Source organism: Mustelus asterias, chromosome 7, assembly GCF_964213995.1.
Source record: "Mustelus asterias chromosome 7, sMusAst1.hap1.1, whole genome shotgun sequence".
Taxonomy (NCBI): Eukaryota; Metazoa; Chordata; class Chondrichthyes; order Carcharhiniformes; family Triakidae; genus Mustelus; species Mustelus asterias.
This window is the reverse complement of record NC_135807.1, coordinates 134,970,615-134,995,440: the sequence shown is the minus strand read 5'-3', so window position 1 is coordinate 134,995,440 and position 24,826 is coordinate 134,970,615. Positions and strand designations below refer to the sequence as shown.

General features: G+C 42.2%; 1 protein-coding gene across 2 annotated transcripts in view; it reads left to right on the top strand.

Moving 5' to 3' along the window:
* The window catches only part of znf407 (zinc finger protein 407), a 470,846-nt gene that overhangs the window by 325,732 nt on the left and 120,288 nt on the right, over positions 1-24,826 (top strand). For both annotated transcript variants that reach the window (XM_078216863.1, XM_078216862.1), the window contains one exon: positions 13,430-13,608. In XM_078216863.1, coding sequence (XP_078072989.1) covers positions 13,430-13,608 — 179 coding nt within the window. The remainder of the gene's footprint in view (positions 1-13,429; positions 13,609-24,826) is intronic.

Sequence of the window (24,826 nt, the reverse complement as noted above, 5' to 3'; positions counted from 1 at the left end):
TGGGGGGGTTGGGGTGGGAGTGGGGGGGTGGGTGGTGGGGGAAGCTCAAAGGGGAAGGTTTGTGATTGGTTGAGAGGCAGGAGAGATTGATTAACAAAAATGATGATGATACAGACCCAGAGTCCTCAACCGCTCCTCATATGACAAATCCTTAATTCCTCCTCTGGACTCCTCTCCAAGGCCAGCACTTCCTTCCTTAGGTATGGGACCCAAAACTGCTCACAATATTCCAAATGGGGTCTGAGATCATTCCAAAATCATTCATAACCATTGAGTAGAGAAATATCTCCTCATCTCAGTCATAAATGTTAACTTTATGTGATACACGTACAAGGATATATCTGAATTATTACAGTTCCCCGTCTCTCCCCATTTAAAAAAAAATTGGCTTTTCTGTTCTTCCCACTAAAATGGATAACTTCACACTTCTCCACATTATATTCCATCTGCACCTTGACCACTCACTCAACCTTTCTACACCTCTTTGCAACATCTTTGTGTCCTCCTCACAGCTTACTTTCCCACCTTATTTTGTACCATCAGCAATCTTGGGTGCATTGTATTTGGCCCGCTCAGCTCAGTCATTGATGAGTTGTAAATGGCCATTTTTTCGTATGAATTTGCATGCCCAACATGGGTTTAATCAGAAACACACATCAACTGATAGAAAAGTCAACAAAATTGAAAGCTCCAATTGCTTTAGTTCACATCACGACAAACCTTTCTCATTTGTTGGAAGGATTCATGAATGGAATAATCAGACGCTGGGTCATATATAGTATGGCCAGAATACAATCACCTTGCCATTATCACACGGTTCAGCTAGGGTCGATGATTTTGATAAATTCTGATGAGATTTTTGTAATTGAAGCCTGTAGGACAAAAATACCAGGCAAAAATCCGTTTAATTTTCAGCAAAACCAATGCACCGTATCTTGTCAATAAAAAGCACATGGAAACATTAAAACTAATATTGGAGTGATATATTAAATAAACAAATTTATGAACCATGACAGCTACATGTATTCATTTCAAATTAGACATCTTGAAAGCAACGGGTGAAATTGCACTGTGTGATTATTAGTAGCAAACATGACAACATGCACATGTAAAATTCCCCCGTCTGCGTTCAATGATGGTAACAGGCAAAGGAATTTTACATTAATGGACTGGCTTTTCAACCTCGAGGCAGGTAGCAGGAGTCAAGAGAATTCCCAGCTCAGCCCGCCTGCCTCAGGAGAACGTGTCCACAAACGTGGGGTTTTCATTCACAGGGGCGCGGGTGAGGGCTATAGTTGGGCCAGCTGACCTGGGGATAAGTTCAGAGGCGGCCACAGGGGCTTTTGGGTGCTGAGGTGGGCTGTTTAAAATGCCTGTCTCAGTGCTGTGGGACTTCAACCCAGTTAAAATAAAAACAGCAAAGGCCTTCCAGCCCGAGCCCTTCACACGCCCTCAGTCCCTATGCCCTTACCTGAGCTTATCTCTTCCGAAGTCGTTGAGTACAAAGGCCTAGCGATTCTAATGCTAAATTATTTAATAATAGAGGTTGGCATTCAAAGAAAGATTTGTGTCTATGTAGTGCCTCTCATGACTTCAGGACGTTCCAAAGTGCTTTGCAAGCTTGGAAGAACTTTTTAAGGGCAGTCATTGCCGTAATGTTGGAAGCACAGAAGGCAGTTTGTGCACAGCAAGCTCCCACAAACAGCTTTGTGATAATAATCAGAACATCTGGGTTTTTTTTAGTGATGTTCACAGAGTGACAAACAATGGCCAGGAGAATAGAGTGAACTCCCTGGTCACCTTCGAAATAATGCCATGGGATCTTTAACTATGAGCCAGACAGTGTCCTGGATAAGATGCACCCCTGCCAGTGCAGCAGTCCTTAAGTTCTATCTGGGAGGATCAGCCTGGATTGTTGTACTCAACTGTCTGGAATGGGTCTCGACCCCTTGAGTATCTGAATCAGCAGTAAGAGTTGAACCACAGCAGATATGGTGAAATTATAAACACACAACTGGCTCGCTTAGAGAATGGTAATCTTCTACCCTGTACCCGATCTGCACATGACACCACACAACGCGGCCGATTCTTAAAGCCCTCATGCTATGTTGGGATGGCAATAAACTGCATTGTTAGTAACTCCCACACCGGAGGAGAGATTAAAAAAAAATCTCCTCTCCAGCTTTATCCCATTGCTGCTTTATCAGTGCATCCAGTTTGTCCAATGATGTGTTTTTTGTATGTCACTAAGCCATTGCCATTCACAGACACCCACACACACAGCTGACTACTTCCTTCTAATTCCCAACATGTTTTCCTATAACTCGCACACAAGAATGGCACACTTCAATTCATTTTTCTTGAAGGAATGTGTCTAAGCAGGGAGATTGCTGTCGTGACACAACACATTTTTATTGTCCATTGACAGTACCACAACGTGTCAAGTTCCAAAATGCTTCTGGCACATTACTCACTCTAGCACATAAAAACATTTGATGTATCAATAAATCAAAAGATGCAACTCATGGCACCAATTTAAATAGAGTGAAGTTTTGCTTTCGATTTCTTTATTCTGTCTGCTTGCTTTCTCCCACCTCAGAAATCTTTAGTCTTGGCTTGTAAACAAAATAATAATAAAATTAATCAGGTATATAGACGAAAATGATTGTTCTAAATTATTTTGTATTTTTAAGGTCTTGCGTAGAATAGTCAGCACACAAACAAGAAACAGTCAGTATCAGCATTTATGCTCCACTTGATACTCCTTCCGTTATCTACTTCCATCAGCATATTCCTTTCTTGCTCATGTGTTTAACTGGCTTTTCCTCAAATGTATCTTTACTGTTCACCTCAACCACTCTGCGGTGTCGGGTTCCACATTCCAACCACCCTTCGGATAAAGAGGTTTCTTCTGAATTGTTGAATTTATTGGTGTCTATGTAAAACTGATGGCTTCTAAATTTTACCTGCCCCACACAAGTTGAAACACCTTCTCTACGTATACCCGATCAAACCACTTAATATCTTAACGCTGTCTCTCAGATCACTCCTCAGCCTTCTCTTTAGAGAAAAGAATCACAAAATGTTCTGGAAAATCTAATCTTTGACTTCTCTATTTCATCAGACAAGAAGAGAGATTTGACATATTCTTTTGTCCGTTCCCAGCTATATTTCGTTAGTGTTCTGAAGAGGGTTGATTTGCTGACGTGATAATTTATGTTATGCATCTGCATTTGAGTGATTTTGTAAGAAAAGTTCAACTTGCTGCATTTGCAACAGGCCGGCTGTAGGTGATGTGGTCAGAAGCAATATCTCAAACTTCTCATGTGTTCCATCATGCGGCACGATGGCACAGTGGTTAGCACTGCTGCATCGCAGCGCCAGGGACCCGCGTCCAATTCTGACCTTGGGTGACTGCCTGTGTGGAGTTTGCATGTTGTCCCGGTGTCTGTGTGTATTTCCTCCGTAAGAGTTTTAACAGGTTGTCAGATACCTACTCCATCTGACGAAGGAACAGCACTCCGAAAGCTAAATGGCATTTGCTACCAAATAAACCTGTTGGACTTTAACCTGGTGTTGTTAAAACTCTTACTGTGTTTACCCCAGTCCAACGCCAGCATCTCCACATCGTGTATTTCCTCCCACAGTCACAAAGATGTGTAGGTTAGGTGGATTAGCCATTGTCAATGTGTGGGATTGTGGGAATAGGGCAGGAGAGAGGACCTGGCTCAGATGCTCTGTCAGTGAGTTAGCGATGGGCCAAATGGCCGCCTGCTGCACCATAGGGATTCTATGATTCTATGCATTGAAGCAAAGTAGCCAGGAATAAACTTACAGAAGAGACGTATCAATGGCAAATCAATTTGAACACAGATGAATGTGCGATGTTACATTTGGTAAGAAAAATGAGGCGATCGCATATTACCTGGGAAATAAGAATTTAAATGGGGTAAGAGGAGCATACAAATCTGGGAGTACAAATACACAAATCGCTAAAAGTAACAATGCAGATTATCAAGACCATTAAAAACAAACAAACCAGGCACGAGAGGAGCGAAATTGAAAAGTAGAGAAGTTGTTAAATTCATATCACACCTTGGTTGGACTACATTTAGATATACAGTTCTGGTCGCCATATTGTTAAAAATGTATTGGGGGCACTTGAGAGAGTGAAAAAAAAGATTTACGGAATGGTACTGAAACTGCGAGGTTATATCCATCAGTGCAGTTTAGTGGGAACATTGCTTCCCAATGCACCACATATTTACTTGTCGGTGCCCATCAGCTTTCTCTTCTAGTCTGTTCCATTGAAGTCCTCATCTCGGAATCCTCTGCAGCAGAACCCGTGGCCGACCTGACCCTGCAGTTGTGTCTGTGCTATCCTTGCCCCGGCCCCACGTGCAAGCCACTGTGCCAATATTTCAACACATGCAGATCCTGTCTCTGTGCTAGCCTCTAAATTACACTCAGTATCAGTATCTGAGCTGCTGGCTGCAAGTGTCAGTCCAAATGTCAGTGCTTCTTCATCACTGTCTCCTTGCTGTTCCTCCCTTGCCGAGCCAGGTTGCACCTCTTGCATATCTGAAAGGAGAAAGGCACCATGGTGTGGGTGTGGAGTAGGTGCCTGCTGACACCATCCTCATTTTCTACTTCGGAAGAGAGTGTGGGGTTAGGGGGAAGTGGGATGTGAGGAGTGTGCGGTTTGAGGATATCTTTATCCTTTGTTATCTTTCATTCATTCAGTCAGCAACGGGGTTAAGCAATTGGTCTTCCTGTAATGGCCAGTACGAACTCCACCGTGGGGATCAGGACATGTAGATATGCCTGTTCCCTTCTGGTTAGCTCTTGCTGCCTCCAAGAGTGTCAGTGAGTGGCATGCAATCTGTTTGAATGATGTGGCTGTCATGATTTTCTAGTTGTGTGTGTGTGCAAGCTGAGATATGGGTGAAAGGTTGTGGTGGAGCATATGAACATTAGGTATGAGTCATGATTGATAAGGATTGTAGGGTGGTGACGGCGGGGGTTGTGGTGTGCGAGGAGTGTCTGAATCTAGTGGTGCAGTGTTATGATATGGCACTTGAAGACCTGCTCACTGACCTTGACCAATTATGGGAGGTCATTGAACTTCTTGCAACACCACACCCAGCTCCTCAGGGTTAGACTGTTGATATTGGCCTCGAAAGCTGTCTGCTCTTACTGCATTTTTGAGTATGTGCCTGGAAAGGCTCCTCATCTCTTGTGGCCATCACTTCTACAGTCCACCCCCTCCACCAAGCCCTCCAGTGCAAGGTGCAAAAACCCTGGTGCCTGCACTCCCATGTCCAACCTTTCTTTACTGTTTTCCAGGTCAGATTCACTTCCTGAGCACCTTCCAGCTCCAGCCGTAATGCACCTCCCTTTAAAGTTCAGTGGTGCTAGGAAGTTACAATTTCGGACACCTTGCTGATGTGTGCAGCCAATGAGCAGTGCTGACTGCACGGGGAAATTGTTATGATTAGTAGGTAGCGTGAAATTGACATGCTGCTTGCATTTCAACCAATGGGAATGGGTTAATCGTGTATTGGGATCCCCACACTCATTTTGTTGTTAAAGAATTAAAGTATTTAGCTGAACATTTTGGAGACATTTTGTGGACTTGCTTCCCACTAGATGGCATTTCACATTTAGTCAGTATTTTGAGTACCCGATGCGGAATTAGTCGGTTGGGAGTGATGCGCCTGTCTGATTGCCCCACGGTGATTTATGTTAAACTGTTATTATTCTCAGCTGCTGCTTTGTGTAATTTTACCAATTTCTCCTTCTTTTAGTAATCTGTCATTCTTAAAGAAACCAAAAGATAATCCATCTTCCCTCCATTCAACATCAAAATTATAAACCCGATATCTGGATTCTGATAAACAGGATCAGAATTCATTAAATTGATCCTTAAATTCTGACTGTTGTGAGTATGTTTTCCAAATTATATCAGAACTGCTAGTTGTTTGACATGCTATCTGAGTTGTTACTGTATGGTGGAAGCTAATTCTGCTTTCACTCATACGAGCTGTAGTAACCTGATTTTATATCGTGCCAGAAAAGGTGATAAGGGCTAGTAATTGTATATTATATTGTCCATGAACATCTGCCTGAAGACTGTTTGCAGCAATTCATCTATCATATAGGTGCTGTATTTTTCTTTTTTTTTTCCACCTTAACCCATCTCTAGCGCTGGCCCGTGGTAAGGTTTTGATGGGGACTATCCCTGGGCAGGGGCTCACATTAATCAGCCCCCTTGTTCAACACTCCGGTTGACATAATTACAACCTGCGCACAGCAGTTATTCAAGTCGAGTCCTTGTCACTCGTGTTGCAAAAACTACACAGCTCAGATCCCCAAGGAGATTGCCTTATCACACAAAGCAAGGGCTCACAGGAGTTGAAGAGAATAGAAATGGGGGAAACGTCTGTTGGGAACGCCACACAATCAGTTAAAAAAAAAGACATTTGTACAAGGACCAAGGGACAAAAGATGAACATTGTGCAAGTTTCTGAAAATTTTTAGATGACTGCATCGGCTTTTTATGAAGCAGCCATGCATTATTCAGCTTTATATTCTAAAGTCAGGTAGCCTCTTTGTTTGCAAATCATTCCACAGAATCCTTTACAAAAGTTGTGAAGAGATACTTTGTCGGATTTGCGTCGAATGTGTGCGCGCTTCTTAGCAGAGATGATGTGAAAGAGCGCGCAAAGATAATTGAAAAATGCTGGTTACAAACTGGACACCAGCAATGTTATTGCCACAAGAGCTTTTAAAAAAGAAAGTCACAGCGAAGGCACAAAGCAATTTATTTCATATGGTGTTAATTCCAATGGCGTATCAGGAAATAATACCTCACCAGTTCCCAGGTTCATAATTTGCATCCCATGTGTTTTACAAATCATAAGATCAATTTGCTTTCATGCCAGTCTGTACATTACAGATATGTTCCTTGTTAGGCTGAGCTAGTGCAGCTGACAAAATTGCACCAATTTGTTTTGCGAATTTCAAACAAAATCAACTACCATTTGATTGTTTACTGGGGGAAATGAGCCATGGAATCCAGTTGTGTTTTTTTTACATCTGCTGTGTGTCTACTGGTTACATCCAATGTTTACATTCATGAGTTTTTTTGTTTTGTAGTTATATTGTCATTTTAATGTAGTTCTTCTCTCATTTATCGTCTGAATCCATTTTTTTGTGTGTCTTCATTTTACTAATCTACTTACCGTTCTGCGTTACCAATCTGCCACAGGCTATTGTACTGCTGTATTCAAGGTCTCCAAGCGTGAATGAAAATCAACCATTTTTTAAAACTCATTTTATTCCTGATGAGAAAGAAGCTGAGTAAGCTTCCTTGCCGTCCTTTTCCAACTCGAGTATCCCACTGAAGACTATCTCTGTAAAGTTCCCACCGGGATAGCCTCACTCAGCTTTTGCTAAGGAGAGTGTCTTTGCTCTGCATCTTGCTTCAGCTGTAGCATCATCTTATGCTGACCTCCACCCTCTCCCACAGTAACCAGCAGCAACTCTCGGGTAACAAGAGTTTATTAAGAAGAGCTGGTTTATTTGACAAGAACTGGTTTACCTGTTTCTGTTTTTGGGGAGAGTGAGAGAATGACAATAATCCACTACTTGATGCATAGGACAAGTTTTTCTTAAAGCAAAGATGTCATTTATCATGCACACACTCGCATGCTAATGAAAATATAGGTGCAGCAGATTTTTCAGTATCTGATATGGAATGTTCTCGCTTAGTGTAGGAACAGGAGGAGGCCATTTAGCCCTTCGAGCCTTTTTGCACCATTCCTCGAGGTCATGGCTGATCAGCAACTTAACTCCATACGCCCACCCTTGCATCACATTCTTTGGACAACAAGAATCGATCAGTTTCAATTTTGAAAATTTACAGTTGATCTAGCCTCGTTTGCTATTTGTGGAAGAGAGTTCCAAACTCCTGCTACCCTTTATTCATAGAACTGGTTCATTTCACTGCTGAAAAGTCTGACTCTAATTTTTAAACATTGCCCCCTAGTGCTAGCAATTTCTCTCAATCTACCCTGCCCGTTCCACTTAATATCTTGAAAATGTTGATCAAATCAATCCTTAACCTTCTATAGTGCAGCGAATATGGCTCTAATTTGTGTCATATTTCCTCATAATTTCACCCTCAAATCTATGCTGCACTCTCTCCAAGGCCAAATATCCTTCTGAAGATCTGGTGTCCAGAATTGCTTAAGGTACTTTAGCTTCTTCCCGTTGGTACGATTGATAGTACAGGAGAAAACTTCAACTTCCACACTACCTTTCACATTTATTTCATTAAAGTTATATCTTGCATTTTACTTTCCTTCCAATCATATCCAGGTATCATCATTTATTGGGCATGGTTCAATTGTTCCATAAACTTGAATTTATCCAGAAATTTACTGCCCGTATGCTAACTCACACCAAGTCCTGTTCACCCATCACTTATCTGCTCACTGACCTGCACTGGCTCCTTAACTGGCAACAGTTCGGTTTTGAAATTCTCATGTTTGCATTCAAATCAGTCCATGACATTCCACCAACATCCCCTTCCCAAAACTGTGTCACTTCCTCCAATTCAAAAATCCTCTGAACTCTTTGTGATCCTCTAACTCTGATCACTTGAGCATCCTGATTTTAATCACTTCACAGTTGAAGTGCTGCTTTGAGCTGCCTACTCCCCATATCTGCAATTCCCTCACTAAATCCATCCACCTGTCTATCTCCCTCTCCTCTTTTAAGTCATTCCTTAAAACCTATCTCTTTGGCCACATATCCTGATATCTAATTATGTGGCTCAACTGTCATATTTTGCCGGGTGATGGTCCTGGGATGTTTTACTGCATTAAATGTGCTATATAAATGCAGTTGGTTGTTGTTGCTAGCATCTGTTTGTGTTATCTCACCCATATGGTCATATGTGCCAAGCCTGCACTATGGGCTAGTCTACTCCATCTTCAGGAAATATCAATCAAGATTAATCTTGCCTTTGGCAAACATCCCATGTAGAGATGCATTTTCCAGCAGGTGTCACTGGATAGCTGTCAGGAGTGGGAAATCTCGCCATCTGAAAGGAGCTGAAGCCAATCGCAGCAACTGTTCTAGCCACCAGGCTAGAACAAAGAAAAGTACAGCACAGGAACAGGCCCTCTGGTCCTCCAAGCCTGTGCCAATCATGATGCCCTAACTAAACTAAGAGCAGAAAGCTTTGCTGATCTGTACAGTTGAATAATCCTATCCCATTCTGCATCACTTTGCAATCTTCCTGACACGAAAGATTATAATTACTACTCCCTTTTCTTCAGACAGCAGCTGTTGCTAATAATTCTGCTGTTGCTACTCACACCTTAGCTGGGCCCATTTTCTATTGTCCCAGTATCACTCCCTTTTGCCTTACACACATTACCCCTTTCATCATTGAAATAGCTTTCCACCATTTCACAGCCTTCCCCTATTGTTCTCTCTTCCCCTTTCCCTTAAAACAGGTTACATCCAAAACATTTTCTCAATTCTGACAAAAGGTCATCAACCTGAAACGTTTAAGTCTGTGGGTGGAATTCTCCCAAGCCCCCGCCGCCATGTTTGGTGGTGGATGTAGCAGGAGAATATGTCAGGAAGCCCAACGTGAATTTATAGTGGGATCTTCCATTGGTGCCAGCCGTGGCGGGTCAGGAAACATGCCAGAGGCCGGTGTGAACCTCATTTTCATCCCATTAATGGGATGCAGATGAAGTCCTGAATCCACTCCCCCTCCCCCATAGCAGATTCTTCATGAAATACATTTGGAACAACGTGGCGTGCAGTTGTTGGGGCTTACCTGAGCAATGCCTGAGGCTGCCTCTGGAGTTCAGGATGGAGATCGCCCACAACACTGGACCCTGGAACACTAAAGCAGTGGGTCAGGTTGCATCAGCAGGCGGACTTTCCAGATTAGGTGTCCTGGAGGGTCTCCATCTTCCACTTCACAATGTTCCTGGAGATCCATCTTCTTTCTCAGCAGATGCATTTTCATTTTCCAGCTGTCCACATTCTTTCTTCAATAGTGGTTCAGTGATGTTGGGCACCTTTTCAATATGGCGCCCGGATAGGACAGCAGACTATGCGCCATGCCTGTCTGCCACCAAATATGGAGTAAACACCTGGGTGCGGAAGATTTGACATAGTTTCCCACGGCCTCCGCAGAAGGAAACACTCCACGTTCCTGCCCCCACCTCGGGACTTACCCTCAAAATGGGAGAATTCTGGCCTGTATCTCTCACCACAAATGCTGCCAGACATGCCAAGAATTTCCAGCATTTTCTGTTCTAGCCAGCGATGCCCACATCCTTTTAATGAATTACAAAAAAAAGGATCAGCTCTATAATTTACGAGCTATACTATAGGTATACTCAAAATATTTTACAAGAATGATTCATTCTGCCAAACAAGTCCATTAACCGATGAAAAATATGGTTATGTAATAGGCAGCATTTGCTAATCGCTTGCATTAGGCAAAGAAGGCATAAGAGTAAAGAAGATGCTACAATTATGTGATTAGAATACTGCACTGACTGTAGTATCTCTACAGTAACCAAGCAACATTGGTTGTGAATTATTCTCCAGTTCTTATACACTGTCCACACTTCATAGTTCTCGGGCTTTGTCAGCTTTGTAATATAACGACAACTGTGATTCTCCAGGGGATTCTCCCTGCGGCAGGGATGGCTTCAATGAGAATTCCCATCAACAGCGGCAGGGCCAGAAAATCCCCCCACCAGTGAACGGCACACCATCTCCCATTGCCAAGAAAACGCTGAGGGGAGGCCAGAGAAGGTCACCAAGCATCAACATTTTTGCCAACAATCCTCAGAAAGTGATATCAGGACTGGTGACCAAAACCTTGGTCGAAGGGGAAGGTTTTAAGAAACGTCTTGAGTAAGGCACAGAGATGAAGAAGTTTAGAAAGGGAGTTCCAGGAAGCTTGGCCACCAGGATTGGAGGAGCAAAGAGATCCTGGTGCCTTGCAGAGCTGGAGGAGGTTGCAGAGAAAGCAAGGACCCACGCCATGGAGGAATTTGAAAACAGGATGAGGAATATAAAATTGGGCGCAATTGGAATGGGTGCCGGTGTAGGCCAGCGACTACAGGAGTACTGAATGAACTTAGTGCAGGTTAGGATGTGGGGAGCAGAGTATAAATACATGGGTGCTGCCCATTACATTCTGTTTTTGTTCATTTCTATGGGTCTTTGTTCTTGACCACCTCTGGTTGTTGCCACTGATACCATCAACATCACTAGATCAGTTGATCTGGTCATTCTCATATTGCTGTTTGCGGGAACTTGCCTTTTTCGAATTGGCTGCCAAGTTTTCTACATTACATCAGTGAGCGCCACAGTGACACAGTGGTTAGCACTGCTGCCTCACAGCGCCAGGGACTCAGGTTCAAATCCCGGCTTGGGTCGCTGTCTGCGTGGAGTTTGCACGTTCTCCCTGTGTCCTTGTGGGTTTCCTCCCACAATCTGAAATACATGCTGGTTAGGTGCAGTGGCCATGCTAAATTCTCCCTCAGTGTACCCGAACAGGTGCTGGAGTGTGGCGACTTGGGGATTTTCATAGTAACTTCATTGCAGTGTTAATATAAGCCTACTCGTGACACTAATAAATAGACTTTAACTAGCCAAATAGCTTGGTGCAGGTTATGGGAGAACTTGCTGCCAAACACCAAAGGTGCCGTTGCTCAAAGTTCTTGGCTCAGCTAATGAGGGAGCAGCAACAAAAATGATCCTCTAATATTAACCCAACTGGATCAAAAGATCTTTCAGAGCGTTGTTGTGCCACATGTGGTTGGCTGAACTTCTTGGTCATAAACTACCTTTCTGCCTCAGAGGTCTTTGAGAGTCTTTGCTGATTTAGCAAGAGGGAGGAAGCAGAACATAGGCAGGGGTGGGGTGGTGGAGGCTGGGTTGGCAGGCAGATCCTGCATGGCTGAAATAAATGTATAGGAAGAACAGCATCGGAAAGCCACTGATAGCTTCCACAGAGATAACTGCAAGCTTACATCACTGTCATTTATTGTTTAAGGACGGGCACCTGGCATTGGGTCTTTTTAACCAAAGGGCTGGTTACTTCACAGAACCGAAAATCAGGATGAGGAAAAAACATTCAAAAAATGAAACCAAAGTTAGGGGCATCGCAATACAATTCGATCAGCATCAAACAGGATTATTCCAGCATTGCAACAAAATGCCTATCTTGCCAGTTTGTGCATGAATGCCAGAAAATAAATTTTTCAGTATGTTATTATGTATGTATTTTATTTATTATTAACTTTTTGCTGCATTGCTCCAAGTTTAGAAGGAAAGAACTGAGTTTATCAGTGCCACTGTGGACTCGGACAGTTTAGTTTAAGCTGAAGCTTTATCCTTGAATATTCTGACTTGCAATGTTTGGTTACTTGCTTCTAAAATGCTAAAAAAATCATTTTTCTTTTTCATCAAAATCAATCTTGAAAAATTTACTTGCCTTGTTGAACTTGGGCTTAGGTCTGGAATTAAGTGCGACGTTCCAACATAACATGTTGACGAATTAACAGCTCAGCATGGTCCCATAAGATCAAAGGGTCAAGTACTTGTGACTTCAGATGCAGAAGGTCGAGCCTCGGGAGTATCTGACCCATCAAGTTGCTTCCTTTAATTGGAGAGCTTCCAACTAAGCCACTGGGTGGAGGCTCAGACATTAAAAGGAGGTTATTCAGTATCTGAGGAAAAGTAGGATTGTGTGGTTGACGGCAAGAGGAGTCATAACAAGGGTTCAGGACACACATGGTCTTCACGTTTTGGATAGGGGAGAATTAGTGATGGTGCGAGGATAAAATGGGAATGTATGATTAGAACAAAACCATGTTAAAATATTCAACCACTCTTATTTTCCTCTCTTTTTAAAAAAAAATGCATCCCTTTTACAGTTTTGCATTCAGAGATTGTTCTTGAAACGTATGTTGACATGTAAATTGTTACTTTCATTGCCAATGTTGCGTTCACTCTGTAACGACATCTTTTATCAGGCTTTCAGGTTCCAAACTATATATGCAAACCTAATCATGCCTAATAGTTGCAGTAGCCTCATAGTCAACATGATGGATATTTAGGTGACTTAAGTATAATAATTGCCCTCCCTTGTTCAGCTTCAGTTCTTGCAGCTCACTTCCTATTGGATCTGTCTCTCTCTGTCTTGCTTAAATTGCAGTAGTTTAGACTTGCATTTAAATAGACTGCTTTTGTTAAGGGTTATAAATGCTGAATCATCTATAAGACATACATCTTCTGAAAAGAATTAAAACATTAAGGTTGCAATTTTTTTTAAAGTGCTGAAAGTGATGAAATATTCTTTTTGGAACAAACCAATTAGGTCGAACTGTGCTGAGAACATCCGCAAGCATATCCTACACACTGGCAAACACGAGGGAGTGAAAATGTACAACTGCCCCAAGTGTGAGTATGGGACCAATATCCCATTGGAATTCCGCAACCACCTCAAGGAACATCATCCAGACATTGAGAATCCAGACCTGGCTTATTTGCACGCAGGTAAGACTCAACTGTGTTTGGAGTTCAAATCCTCCTCCTTCCTTGGACTGCTTATTGATGGTCATGATGCACGATGGTAGGGTTACCAACTCCTGCAAGTTCCTCCTGGAGGTTTTCAGTACATCACCTTCCTACAAGTACCCCACCCCAGTGAAAGGACCTTTGCCCTCTCTGTAACACATTTAACAGCTAATAAACAAAATGTCCAAAGGAAATGGGGATAAAAATATGCTCCAATACACAATTCTCCAATGATCTACTTTTCTTCAGAATGTGCCTCTAGCAGTGCCCAGGAAATTGACTTTCCCCTCCTGTAGACTCCAGGACAACCCTGGAAAGTTGGCAACCCTGAACAGTTGGCATGCATGCAACATGTCAGGGTATTAATGATCTCATTGTTGGTGTGTTAGGTCTTGATTTAATGTCAAGACATTTAATTTATTCAATGGTTCCAGCAGACAGCGGACTTCCTGTGTACCCCTGGTGCCGATCTGCCAAACCTGATCAAAAGGCCTGAGATCCAGATATGTTGAGTTGCCATGAACTTTCTGGATCAATATAATTCCCATATGGTTTCTTCTTCCTTATTTACATTTATTACTGTGACAACAAAAGGCTACACTCACAGAAGAGTTTAGTCACCTTATTGCAACGTGTGATCTATTTAATATAGGTGAGCAATAACCCTAACCATTGTTTTTTTTCACAAGAGAAGGAATAAGCTAATCCCTGGAAAGCAAAACTTGGGTTTTTCTTCCCAAAGTGACTGGAACAACTTGGAGATTGAGAATTAAAAGGTGTTTACATTTTACGGAACAAGCAAATGAATATTTAAGAGCATTAAGAAATAACATTTTATAAAAAGACTAATGGGGGTTAAATTAGTTTTCAGCTCCAAATATTCTCTCTCTCTCTCTTTCTAATATTCACTGTGATTTTCAGGATAAAGCCTCGCGCCAGCGTTCACCTCATTGCATAGCTACCCAGCTGAATTACTTCATAGCCCAGGAAATAATAAATAAAGGCTGTTATTTGTATTGGATTTGTCCCTACAGTTTGACTATAACCATGTGTTTGAGGCCAAGTTTTGGTGACTACTTTCTGCCAATGTCCAGTAGGTGGGGATGGTGGCAGGAGTCCTCACTGTATCACCGACCGGAGATCTTATTGTATCACTAAAACAATCAGAGCGTCATACTGCACTGTAGTACCAATTTGCTGCATCATCGAATGAGAGGATGGTGGGTTCTTATATGGGATTTCCCAAACAATGAACATTAATTGTGTCACTGTGGCAAAGTGTGCACTGGCAGCCAGGAATGCTCCTCTGTGAAGACGAATTACAGCAGAGAAAGGAAAGAACTTGCATTTATATAGAGCCTATCTCTATCTCAGGGCACCTCATGACGTTTTGCATTCAACGAAATACAATTGAAATGTAGCGAGAGTTGTAACATAGGAAAATGCGACAGCCAATTTGTGCATGACTAGCTCCCACAGACAGAAATGAAACATTCACCAGATAATTAGTTTAGGGGCAATTAGTGACCTGTGGTGGAATACTTGTTTCTTTACATATCTGGTAGGTCAGGTTTGCAGTTGTGTGGTATCCCTCCCGAACAGCAAATAATCTGCAAACACTCAATTCCACTCTGTAGACTGGCAAATGAAGGATAAGGGTAGGACCAACAATGACCAGAGTGCTGTATCCCAGCCATTGTCCATGCCCTTCAGGTGGAGGGTGGATCAAAAGTGGGATATGGAAGGACAGAAAATAATACATCAACCAAAATAAAGACAAGAAACAAGTAGCTTGGAGGATGTGTTCATGGAATACATTGGAGATGATTTTCTGTAACCTAGGGCAAGATTCTCCAATCTCATCTGTGGCCGTCCCACTGCCAACGAGAATGGAGAACCTGGCACTCAGCCAAAACTCCATTCACCGCAGCGGCACCAGAGAATGCCAGCCGTGGGTGAGGTCAGAGATTTCCAGCAAATATTTTAGATCTAGTGTAATGAGGCAGGGTTAATTAGTATTCTTATAGGAAAGGATTATCTAGGGAAGAGTGATCATAATATGGAACAACTTCAAGTTAAGTTGAGAGTAATGTTGAATACAAAACTAGGGTCTTAAATTTAAACAAAGCCTATTGTGGAGGTATGAACGGTGAATTGACTGAGGTAATTTGGGATATTAGGTTAAAAGATATGATGGTGGATAAGCAATGTGAACATTTAAACAAATAATTCATAGTTCACAGTGAATATACATTCTTGTGAGGAATTAAACTCCACTGGAGAACTAGAAAATTAAGGATAGCTTTGGATTAAAAGATGCTCACAATGTTGACAAAAAGACAAACTGAGTCTGGAAATTAGGAGGGTTTTTAAAAATTAGCAAATGATGTTCAAGAAATTGATGGAGGAGGAAAATATAATGAATGTGAACTGGCAAAAAAAATCAAATTGATTGTAGGAACTTTTGCAAGTACATTAAAAAGATGAGAAAGTTGAAGTAAATGTGGCTCCCTTAGAGACGAAGACAGGGGAACTTTTAAGGATGAATAAGGAAACAGTAAAGATATTAAACATATATTTTGTCTGAGGACATAAAGAACATACCGGTAATTCTGAGGATCCAAGAATCTAATGGGAATAAGCAATTAACATTAGTAAAGGAATAGCATTGCACTAAAAGCTGTCCAATCCCATGGAAGTGATGGCCTATACCTTGTTATTTAGTAAAAGATGTCTGCAGAAATGGTGAATGCATTGGTCACGATCTTCCAGAATGCCCTAGGTTCTGGAACAGTCCCCATGGGTTGGAAGTTGGCACATGTAACCCTGCTATTCAGGAAAGGATGGAGCGAGGAAGCAGCAAACTATAGACCAGTTAACTTGACCTTGGTAGTTGGGAAAATTCTGGAATCTTGCTAAAGACATGGTGCTAAGACCATAGGAAAATTGCAATGTAATTGAACAGTGTAAACTTGGTTTCATGAAAGGGAAATTGTGATTGTCAAATCTATTAGAGATTTTGAGGATCTAACAGGCAGAGTAGATAAGGGGAATAAATGGGTGCAGCATATTTTTCCTACCAAATTTAATAACCACACACTTATCCACATTAAACTCCCCCTGCCAAATTTTGCCCCATTCACTTAATCTGTCCATCTCCATTTGTAAATTTCTTATTTCATTATTGCAACTTACTATCCCACCTATTTTAATGTAATCTGTAAATTTGGCTATGATACCGAATATCCTTGCATCCAAGTCAATAATATAGATAGTTGGGGCCTGAGGATCGAATCTGTAGCACCCCATGAGTTACATCTTGCCAACTGGAGAAGAACCGATTTATCCCGGCTCTCTGTTGTTTAGCTAATCCTCTATCCAAGCTAATTAATTACCCCTAATCGCATATGAACTAACCTAGTGTATTAACCTTTTATGTGGCACCTTATCAAAAACCTTTTGGAAGTCCAGACATACTACATCTACAGGATCACCATTATCCACCTTGCTTATTACATCTCCAAAGAACTCTAGCAAATTAGTCAAACGTGATTTACCCTTCATAAAACCACGCTGACTCTGATAGACTGCATTTTGACTTTCAAAATGTCCTGTTATTACTCCCTTTATAATGGATTCTAACAATTTCCCAATGACAGATGTTAAACTAATTGGCCTATAGTTTCCTACATTTTTCCTCTCTTCCTTTTTGAATAAGGACATTATATTTGCATTTTCCAATCCACCGGAACCATTTCTGCATCCAGGGAATTTTGGAATATTGTAACCAATGATCCACTATCTCCAAAGCCATTGCCTTTAAAACTTTAGGATGTAGGCCATCAGGCCGTGAAGACTTGCCTGCCTTCAATTTCATTTCTCTTAAATATTTAACCAAAAAACATTTTTTTTGAACTCGTAGCTTTATTAGTTACTGGTTGTGCTGTCACTTCACACAGGTTAGTTTCTTCACAGTTGAAAATTTAGTTTTCTTCTCGGCTGCAAGTATGATTGACAGCTTGTTACACAAATCTGTCAAGAAAAAAATCACAGCGTTTATAGAATGTGCCTTAAATAAAATGTGCACCTGGAAAAAGGTTTGAACTCTTGGGGAACAGAGAGAAATACTATTGTTGTGCCATCTGCTTGTCTTTCTGCCTGCAGTTAAGTATATATAAAGCTTCAGTGTCATTGCAAGAATATTACTTATATCCACAAAATCAGAATGTACGTCTCACGGGGTAGAACTCCAATCAGTTTTAATATCCCATGTTTTTCCTCGCAATGTTGATGATGATAAATTCTGTAGATAAGAAATCTAACACCAAACAAAGTTGCACATCACGTGAAAAAGTCACAACATTACAAACCCTTTATCCTACTTAGAAAATTATGATGAATTTGAAAAACTCTGCAGTGGTGCCGAAATTTACAGTATTTGCAAATCAGTATTGACAGCTGGGTACCATTTGACAAATGAACAGGCCATTCGGCTCAATAACTCCATAGCAGTGCTAATGCTGCACACAATTCTTCTCTGACCCCCCCTCTTCATCTCACCCCCTTTTGATTCCTTTCTTCCCTCAACCGTATCTACTCTCCCTGAGATTCACATCTGTTATCCACCTCAACTGCTTCTTGTGGTACTTCCATATTCTCAGCGGTTTCTGGGTAAAGAAATTCCTCCTGAATTCTTTATTGTATTTTTCAGTGGTTATCTTGTATTTATGGCTCCCAGTTCTGGTCTCCCACACAAGTGGAACTATCGGGCAGAATTTAATGCCCTCTGGCCGGTTTGGTGATGGAAACTCATTTAATCAGGTGGGGTGGTGCAGGGTGGGGACCCCGCTCCCTTTCCGCTCCCACCCCATGAAGTCCATAGTGGGAAGGCCCTGTTGATGGCCTTCTTACCCCACAATGAATCTGAAGACCTTAAGTGGGAAATTAAGACCCAGATAAGGGCTTTTTCCTGCTGCCGGCGATATTAACCCAGGGAAAAACACAGCAAGCAAACCGATGCGGTGTTGCTTGTGGGTTCCTGACAGGGGTGTGGATCCGTCGTTCAAAGGTAGTCAGTGCTTGTTCGAGGGACCTCACATCAGGAAAGTGACGGAGCTGCTGAGAGCCATTCCTCTGCCCTTGCTGCCAACCCCATCATCTCCCCATCACTACCCCTCCACCCCGTGACCCCGTTCCCACTATTACTCACCTGTGCCTTGATCCTGACTAATCCTGGGCTATGGCTGGTCTGGTAGTCATGATGTGGAGATGCCGGCGTTGGACTGGGGTAAACACAGTAAGAAGTTTAACAACACCAGGTTAAAGTCCAACAGGTTTATTTGGTAGCAAAAGCCACACAAGCTTTCGAGGCTCTGAGCCCCTTCTTCAGGTGAGTGGGAATTCTGTTCACAAACAGAACTTATAAGACACAGACTCAATTTACATGAATAATGGTTGGAATGCGAATACTTACAACTAGTAGCAGCAGCCATTGGATCCCTGGTGGCGCTGGTGTTCAAAAGAACTGCCAGCCTCTGATTGGGCAGCAGCTTTTGGGGGTAAAAATCCAGAGGTCCTTGATCCCAACGAAGGCATGACGCTGTCTAGTTAAATACCTGAGTACCACTTAATTCAGTAGGTCTTCCCTAAAAGTGGCAACTTATGGTTCTCTTGGCCTCATTAAACACTGCCTACCTTCTCAACATCTACTCTACCCACACCTACCCTTCAATAATCTATCAGGTCATCCCTCAGCCTTCTCTTTGTGAGAGAAAAGAGCACCACCTATTCAACCTTTCCTGACGGGCAGTACCCCCTCAATACTTTTCAAACTCTAACAGATTAACATCGCGAGGATTGTTCTGAATTGATGTGTGAAATGAAATCTTTGTAACCCAAAGTTAATTGAGGTTTGACCTTTTCTGGTGAAGCGTGCTACCTCATTCGCTTATATTGAAAATATGGTGAACATCGTACTTGTAAGTGAGCTTAAGGGCCCAATTTTAACTCCGTGCTAGTGAATGAGTTAAAATCAGGCTCTTGTTAATATAGGCGTTATTTGCGGTAAAAAATCTTTTCAGCCATGTTGTACCTAAGTCATTGGAATCTGGGTATCATGTGATACAATTGCAAGTTTCTGTTATCCTAGAAGTCACTAGTCAACTCTGCTACTGTATTTGTGAGAAATTACCAAGGGCAGCATTTTTGAGATGGCAAAAAAAGTTGGTGGGGAAGATGACCCCGCTGTTGTCCCCACCCCAGTAGTGGAACATTAACTGGCTGGGAGCAGGACCACTGCCCCTCGCTTGAGAAAAGTTCCTCTTCAGAAAGTTGCCGACCAATCTGATTCGGTGGGGAATTTTGTGGTGGTAAGGATCTCCTGGATGTGAGGAAAATCCTTGCGGGTGTGGGAGGCTTGGGAAAGAGGGCCCATGAAGCCTGTGCAGGGTAAGCTTCAGTGGTCTCAGCATGCCACCACTCCCATTCACCCCCCCTCCACCACCTCCGCTGTTGCTTGCCCCCAGCCTCCTACCACCCATGACCATTAATTGACCATTTAAGGGTCTCAAATGGGGCGAGGATAGGTGGGCTGCTCTAAGCCTCACCTGCTCCCAGTAACATTGCAGATAGATCAGGGCAGGTGGGTAGGCAGTAGGAAGGCTGCCTGGGATATTTTCCCTCCTCACTCCTGATTGCAAACCCAATGGCAGGACTTGTAAAAGGTTCAGCAAAATCTCCATGCCACATTGCTACGTAGATTGTTCCACTATCTTTCCATGTTTTATCTTTCCTCAGAATATAAAAACAGATAGCAAAAATTTCTACAAATATATAAAACGAAAAAGAGTGGCTAAAGTAAACATTGGTCCTTTGGAGGATGAGAAGGGGGATGTAATAACTGGAAACGAGAAAATGGCTGAGACGTTGAACGGGTATTTTGTGTCGGTCTTCACAGTGGAAGACACAAATAACATCCCAAAAATTGATGACAGGAAGGCTGTGGCAGGTGAGAGCCTAGAAACTATCATTATCATGAAAGAGGTAGAGTTGGGCAAGTTAATGGGGCTAAAGGTAGACAAGTCTCTTGGTCCTGATGGAATGCACCCCAGGGTACTAAAAGAGACGGTGGGAGAAATAGCAAATGCACTAGTGGTAATTTACGAAAAGTTGCTGGACTCTGGGGTGGTTCCCGCAGATTGGAAAACAGCAAATGTGACGCCACTGTTTAAAAAAGGAGGTAGACAAAAGGCAGGTAACTATAGGCCGGTTAGCTTAACTTCTGTAGCAGGGAAAATGCTTGAATCTATCATCAAGGAAGAAATAGCGAGACATCTGGATATAAATTGTCCCATTGGTAAGACGCAGCATGGGTTCATGAAGGGCAGGTCATATTTGACTAATTTGGTGGAATTCTTTGAGAACATTACATGTGCAGTGGACAATGGGGACCCTGTGGATGTGGTGTATCTGGATTTCCAGAAGGCATTTGACAAGGTGCCGCACCAAAGATTGCTACATAAGATAAAGGTGCACGGTGTTACGGGTAATGTATTAGCATGGATAGAGGATTGGTTAACTAACAGAAAGCAAAGAGTGGGGGTAAATGGGTGTTTTTCTGGTTGGCGATCAGTGACTAGTGGTGTGCCTCAGGGATCAGTGTTGGGACCGCAATTGTTTATGATTACATAGGTGATTTGGAGTTGGGGACCAAGTGTAGTGTGTCAAAATTCGCAGATGACACTAAGATGGGTGGCAGAGCAAAGTGTGCAGAGGACGCTGAAAGTCTGCAAAGGGATATAGATAATCTAAGTGAGTGGGTGAGGGTCTGGCAGATGGAGTACAATGTTGGTAAATGTGAGGTCATCTATTTTGGTAGGAATAACAGCAAAATGGACTATTATTTAAATGGTGAAAAATTGCAGCATGCTGCTGTGCAGAGGGACCTGGGTGTCCTTGTGCAGGAATCTCAAGGAGTTGGTTTGCAGGTGCAGCAGGTAATTAAGAAGGCAAATGGAATTTTGTCCTTCATTGCTAGAGGGATGGAGTTTAAAAACAGCGTGGTTATGTTGCAGCTGTATAGGTTGCTGGTGAGGCCACAACTGGAGTAATGTGTACAGTTTTGGTCTCCTTACTTGAGAAAGGATATACTGGCATTGGAGCAGGTGCAGAGGAGATTCACTAGGTTGATTCCGGAGTTGAAAGGGTTGGTTTATGAGGAGAGACTGAGTAGACTGGGGCTATACTCATTGGAATTCAGAAGAATGAGGGAAGATCTTTTAGAAACATATAAGATTATGAATGGAATGGATAAGATAGAAGCAGGGAAGTTGTTTCCACTGGTGGGTGAAACTAGAACTAGGGGGCGAAGCCCCAAAATAAGGGGAAGCAGATTTAGGACTGAGTTGAGGAGAAACTTCTTCACACAAAGGGTTGTGAATCTGTGGAATTCCCTGCCTAGTGAAGCAGTTGAGGCTACCTCATTGAATGTTCTTAAGGCAAGGATAGATAAATTTTTGAACAATAAAGTAATTAAGGGTTATGGTGAGCGAGCGGGTAAGTGGAGCTGAGTCCACAAAAAGATCAGCCATGATCTTATTGAATGGTGGAGCAGGCTCGAGGGGCCAGAAGGCCTACTCCTGCTCCTAGTTCTTATGTTACGAGAAACTGTCTGATGTGGACTTTGGATGTTACCTGGAATGATCAGTATCTTTTGCATATGTTGTACAGAATAACATTCTGATAACATTCTGAAGTGTGCTGACTTGCGAGGTCAGTCAAAATCTCAATGTATCATTACCCTGCACTTAAAGGAATAACTTGCATTTACGTAGCACCTCTCAAGACCTCAGGTCCTCCCAGAGTGCTTTCAGCCCATGACATTTACTTTTGACGTGTAGTCACTGTTGTAGCAGGGAAAACTAATGTGGTTCTGCATTAACCTACTTAAAAGACGTTGGCATAATTCCAGACTGTATGTGGCTCATAACGTTTTCCCCCATGTCTGTGTGTCTTTTTGTAACTTTAAATGTAATCCTGAAATATTAATGTTAAAATGGGAGACTTGATTAATGCCACAACACTGCGACAGTTTCATCACGCAGCTGAAACTCTTCTTGCGTGTCATGCATTGCCTTTTTAAAAAAAAATGTAATTAATATTGAATCTTTGCTAATCTACATTGATTATCTAATCAATCATTGATTCTTAGTTTAAAAAATGCAATGTATCACTGGCTTTTTATTGTATAAGTTGACAGGAGCTGATAAAGTATTGGTGTAGGAAGTGTCAGAAAAGGTTAATATTTATTGATTTTGCTTGCATTAAAACCAGTGTGGATTTTGCCATCCGAGATGTATGGCCAGAAACTTTGGAGCATAATGTAGCTTCCTGCATGATGGTTATGCAAGCAGTTTTCTTGTGACTTATTGCAGCGTCGAAGCTGTGGAAGTAAAGAAAAAGGATGACAGATTCTTAAATAATAAAGAAAGGGTTACGAAATCCAGACCACCTGGGAACTGATTTTAGCATGCTGAAATGAAGTACAAGTGTACCACTTAAAAGCCGAATAACCCCTGGCATTGCATACGAGAGTCACATTTAGCCTTTTCATCCACTTAACTAGGTGCTATTGATCTGCAGAGGAGGGTTAAGCAGGTGATAGCTGGAGCTGTGCACAGTCGAGGGCTATGCTACCTTACAGCGTAAAACATTCAACCAAGGAAAGATTTGTGATAGAATTAGTAAGCCAGCCCCATTGAACATGAAGATTTGAAAGGTCTACTATTAGCTAAAAAGAGGGCGTAGGTTATTTTTTCTAAGGTACACAGTCTGATGCTTTGAAGCCTGAACCTCTTGCTCTAACTGCAAAGTGTGCATGGGACAATGACGAGAGCACTGCGGCCTTTTCATTTATCGCTATCAATATGCAGCTGTCAAAAGGGCACAGCCAGTAAATAATGTCATGGTTTGCATACAATAGCAAAGAAGCGCACACACACAAAAAAATCAAGACCTTAGCTCCCTTCTTTTAAGCTGTAAGGACATGGCCGAAAAAATATTGGCAGTTATACAGATTGAAATTTCACCTTCTCTGACCGTGACACCGTTGTAACATGTCCCACCACAAGAACTGCATCAACACCGCTATCGATGTCCTACTTGCGCACCGCGTAAGGTATAGCCTCGAAGGAAAAGTATTGCAAAGTCGTTTTACGTTAATCAGCTAACCGCTAAATATTCCAATATTATTAGCTTTTTATTGTCAAGAACCGTGCAAATCCAATCAGTGATGATATGGAGTTGAGGGGCGAGAATTAGGTACAAATATGTGCAATTAAAATCATTTGCAATAAAATTAGACTTAGAATTCACATAAATCTATGTTTCCATAATTGGTGTCTGCAAACAGTGTGCATTAGTAATTGGATTGCACAACTACAGTTTTTAAGATCTCAAGAAATTGTCTAGCGCAACTTTCTATTTCCTTACAGCTGTTACCTGTGTAATGAAACGGAACTTTTTAACTGTTATTTGTAAAATATGTTCAGTTCCTGATCTCATATCTTCAGCCTCCCTATTTCTACTACTAGGACAATGACTTACATTCATATTGTGCCTTTAACGCAGTGAAGCATGCCAAGAGGTCCCAAAGGGATATTGGGTGGCACAGTGGTCAGCACTGCTGCCTCACAGTGCCAGGGACCCAGGTTTGATTCCTGGCTTGGCTCACTGTTTGTGCAGAGTCTGCACGTTCTCCCCGTGTCTGTGTGGGTTTCCTCCGGGTGCTCCGGTTTCCTCCCACAGTCTGAAAGACGTGCTGGTTAGGGTGCATTGGCTGTGCTAAATTCTGCCTCAGTGTACCCGAACAGGCGCCGGAGTGTGGTGACTAGGGGATTTTCACAGTAACTTCATTGCAGTGTTAATGTAAGCCTACATGTGACACTGATCAATAAATATACTTTGACCCTGTTTCGTTCACCTACTTTGGGGCTGGTTGTAATTCCTCTGGAGCTCATACCATTTTGCATTGTCTGTGTTCTCTGCAGCGTTTGCTGAACCAGTGAGAGTGGACAGAAAGCATTTAGCATTAACATTCACCTTTCTACCTTTATGATGTTAATGGAATGAGATGCTGAGTTATGGAAGATTGTTTTTAATGAGTGTGGCACTTAGTCAAACAATAACTTTGTTGACACTG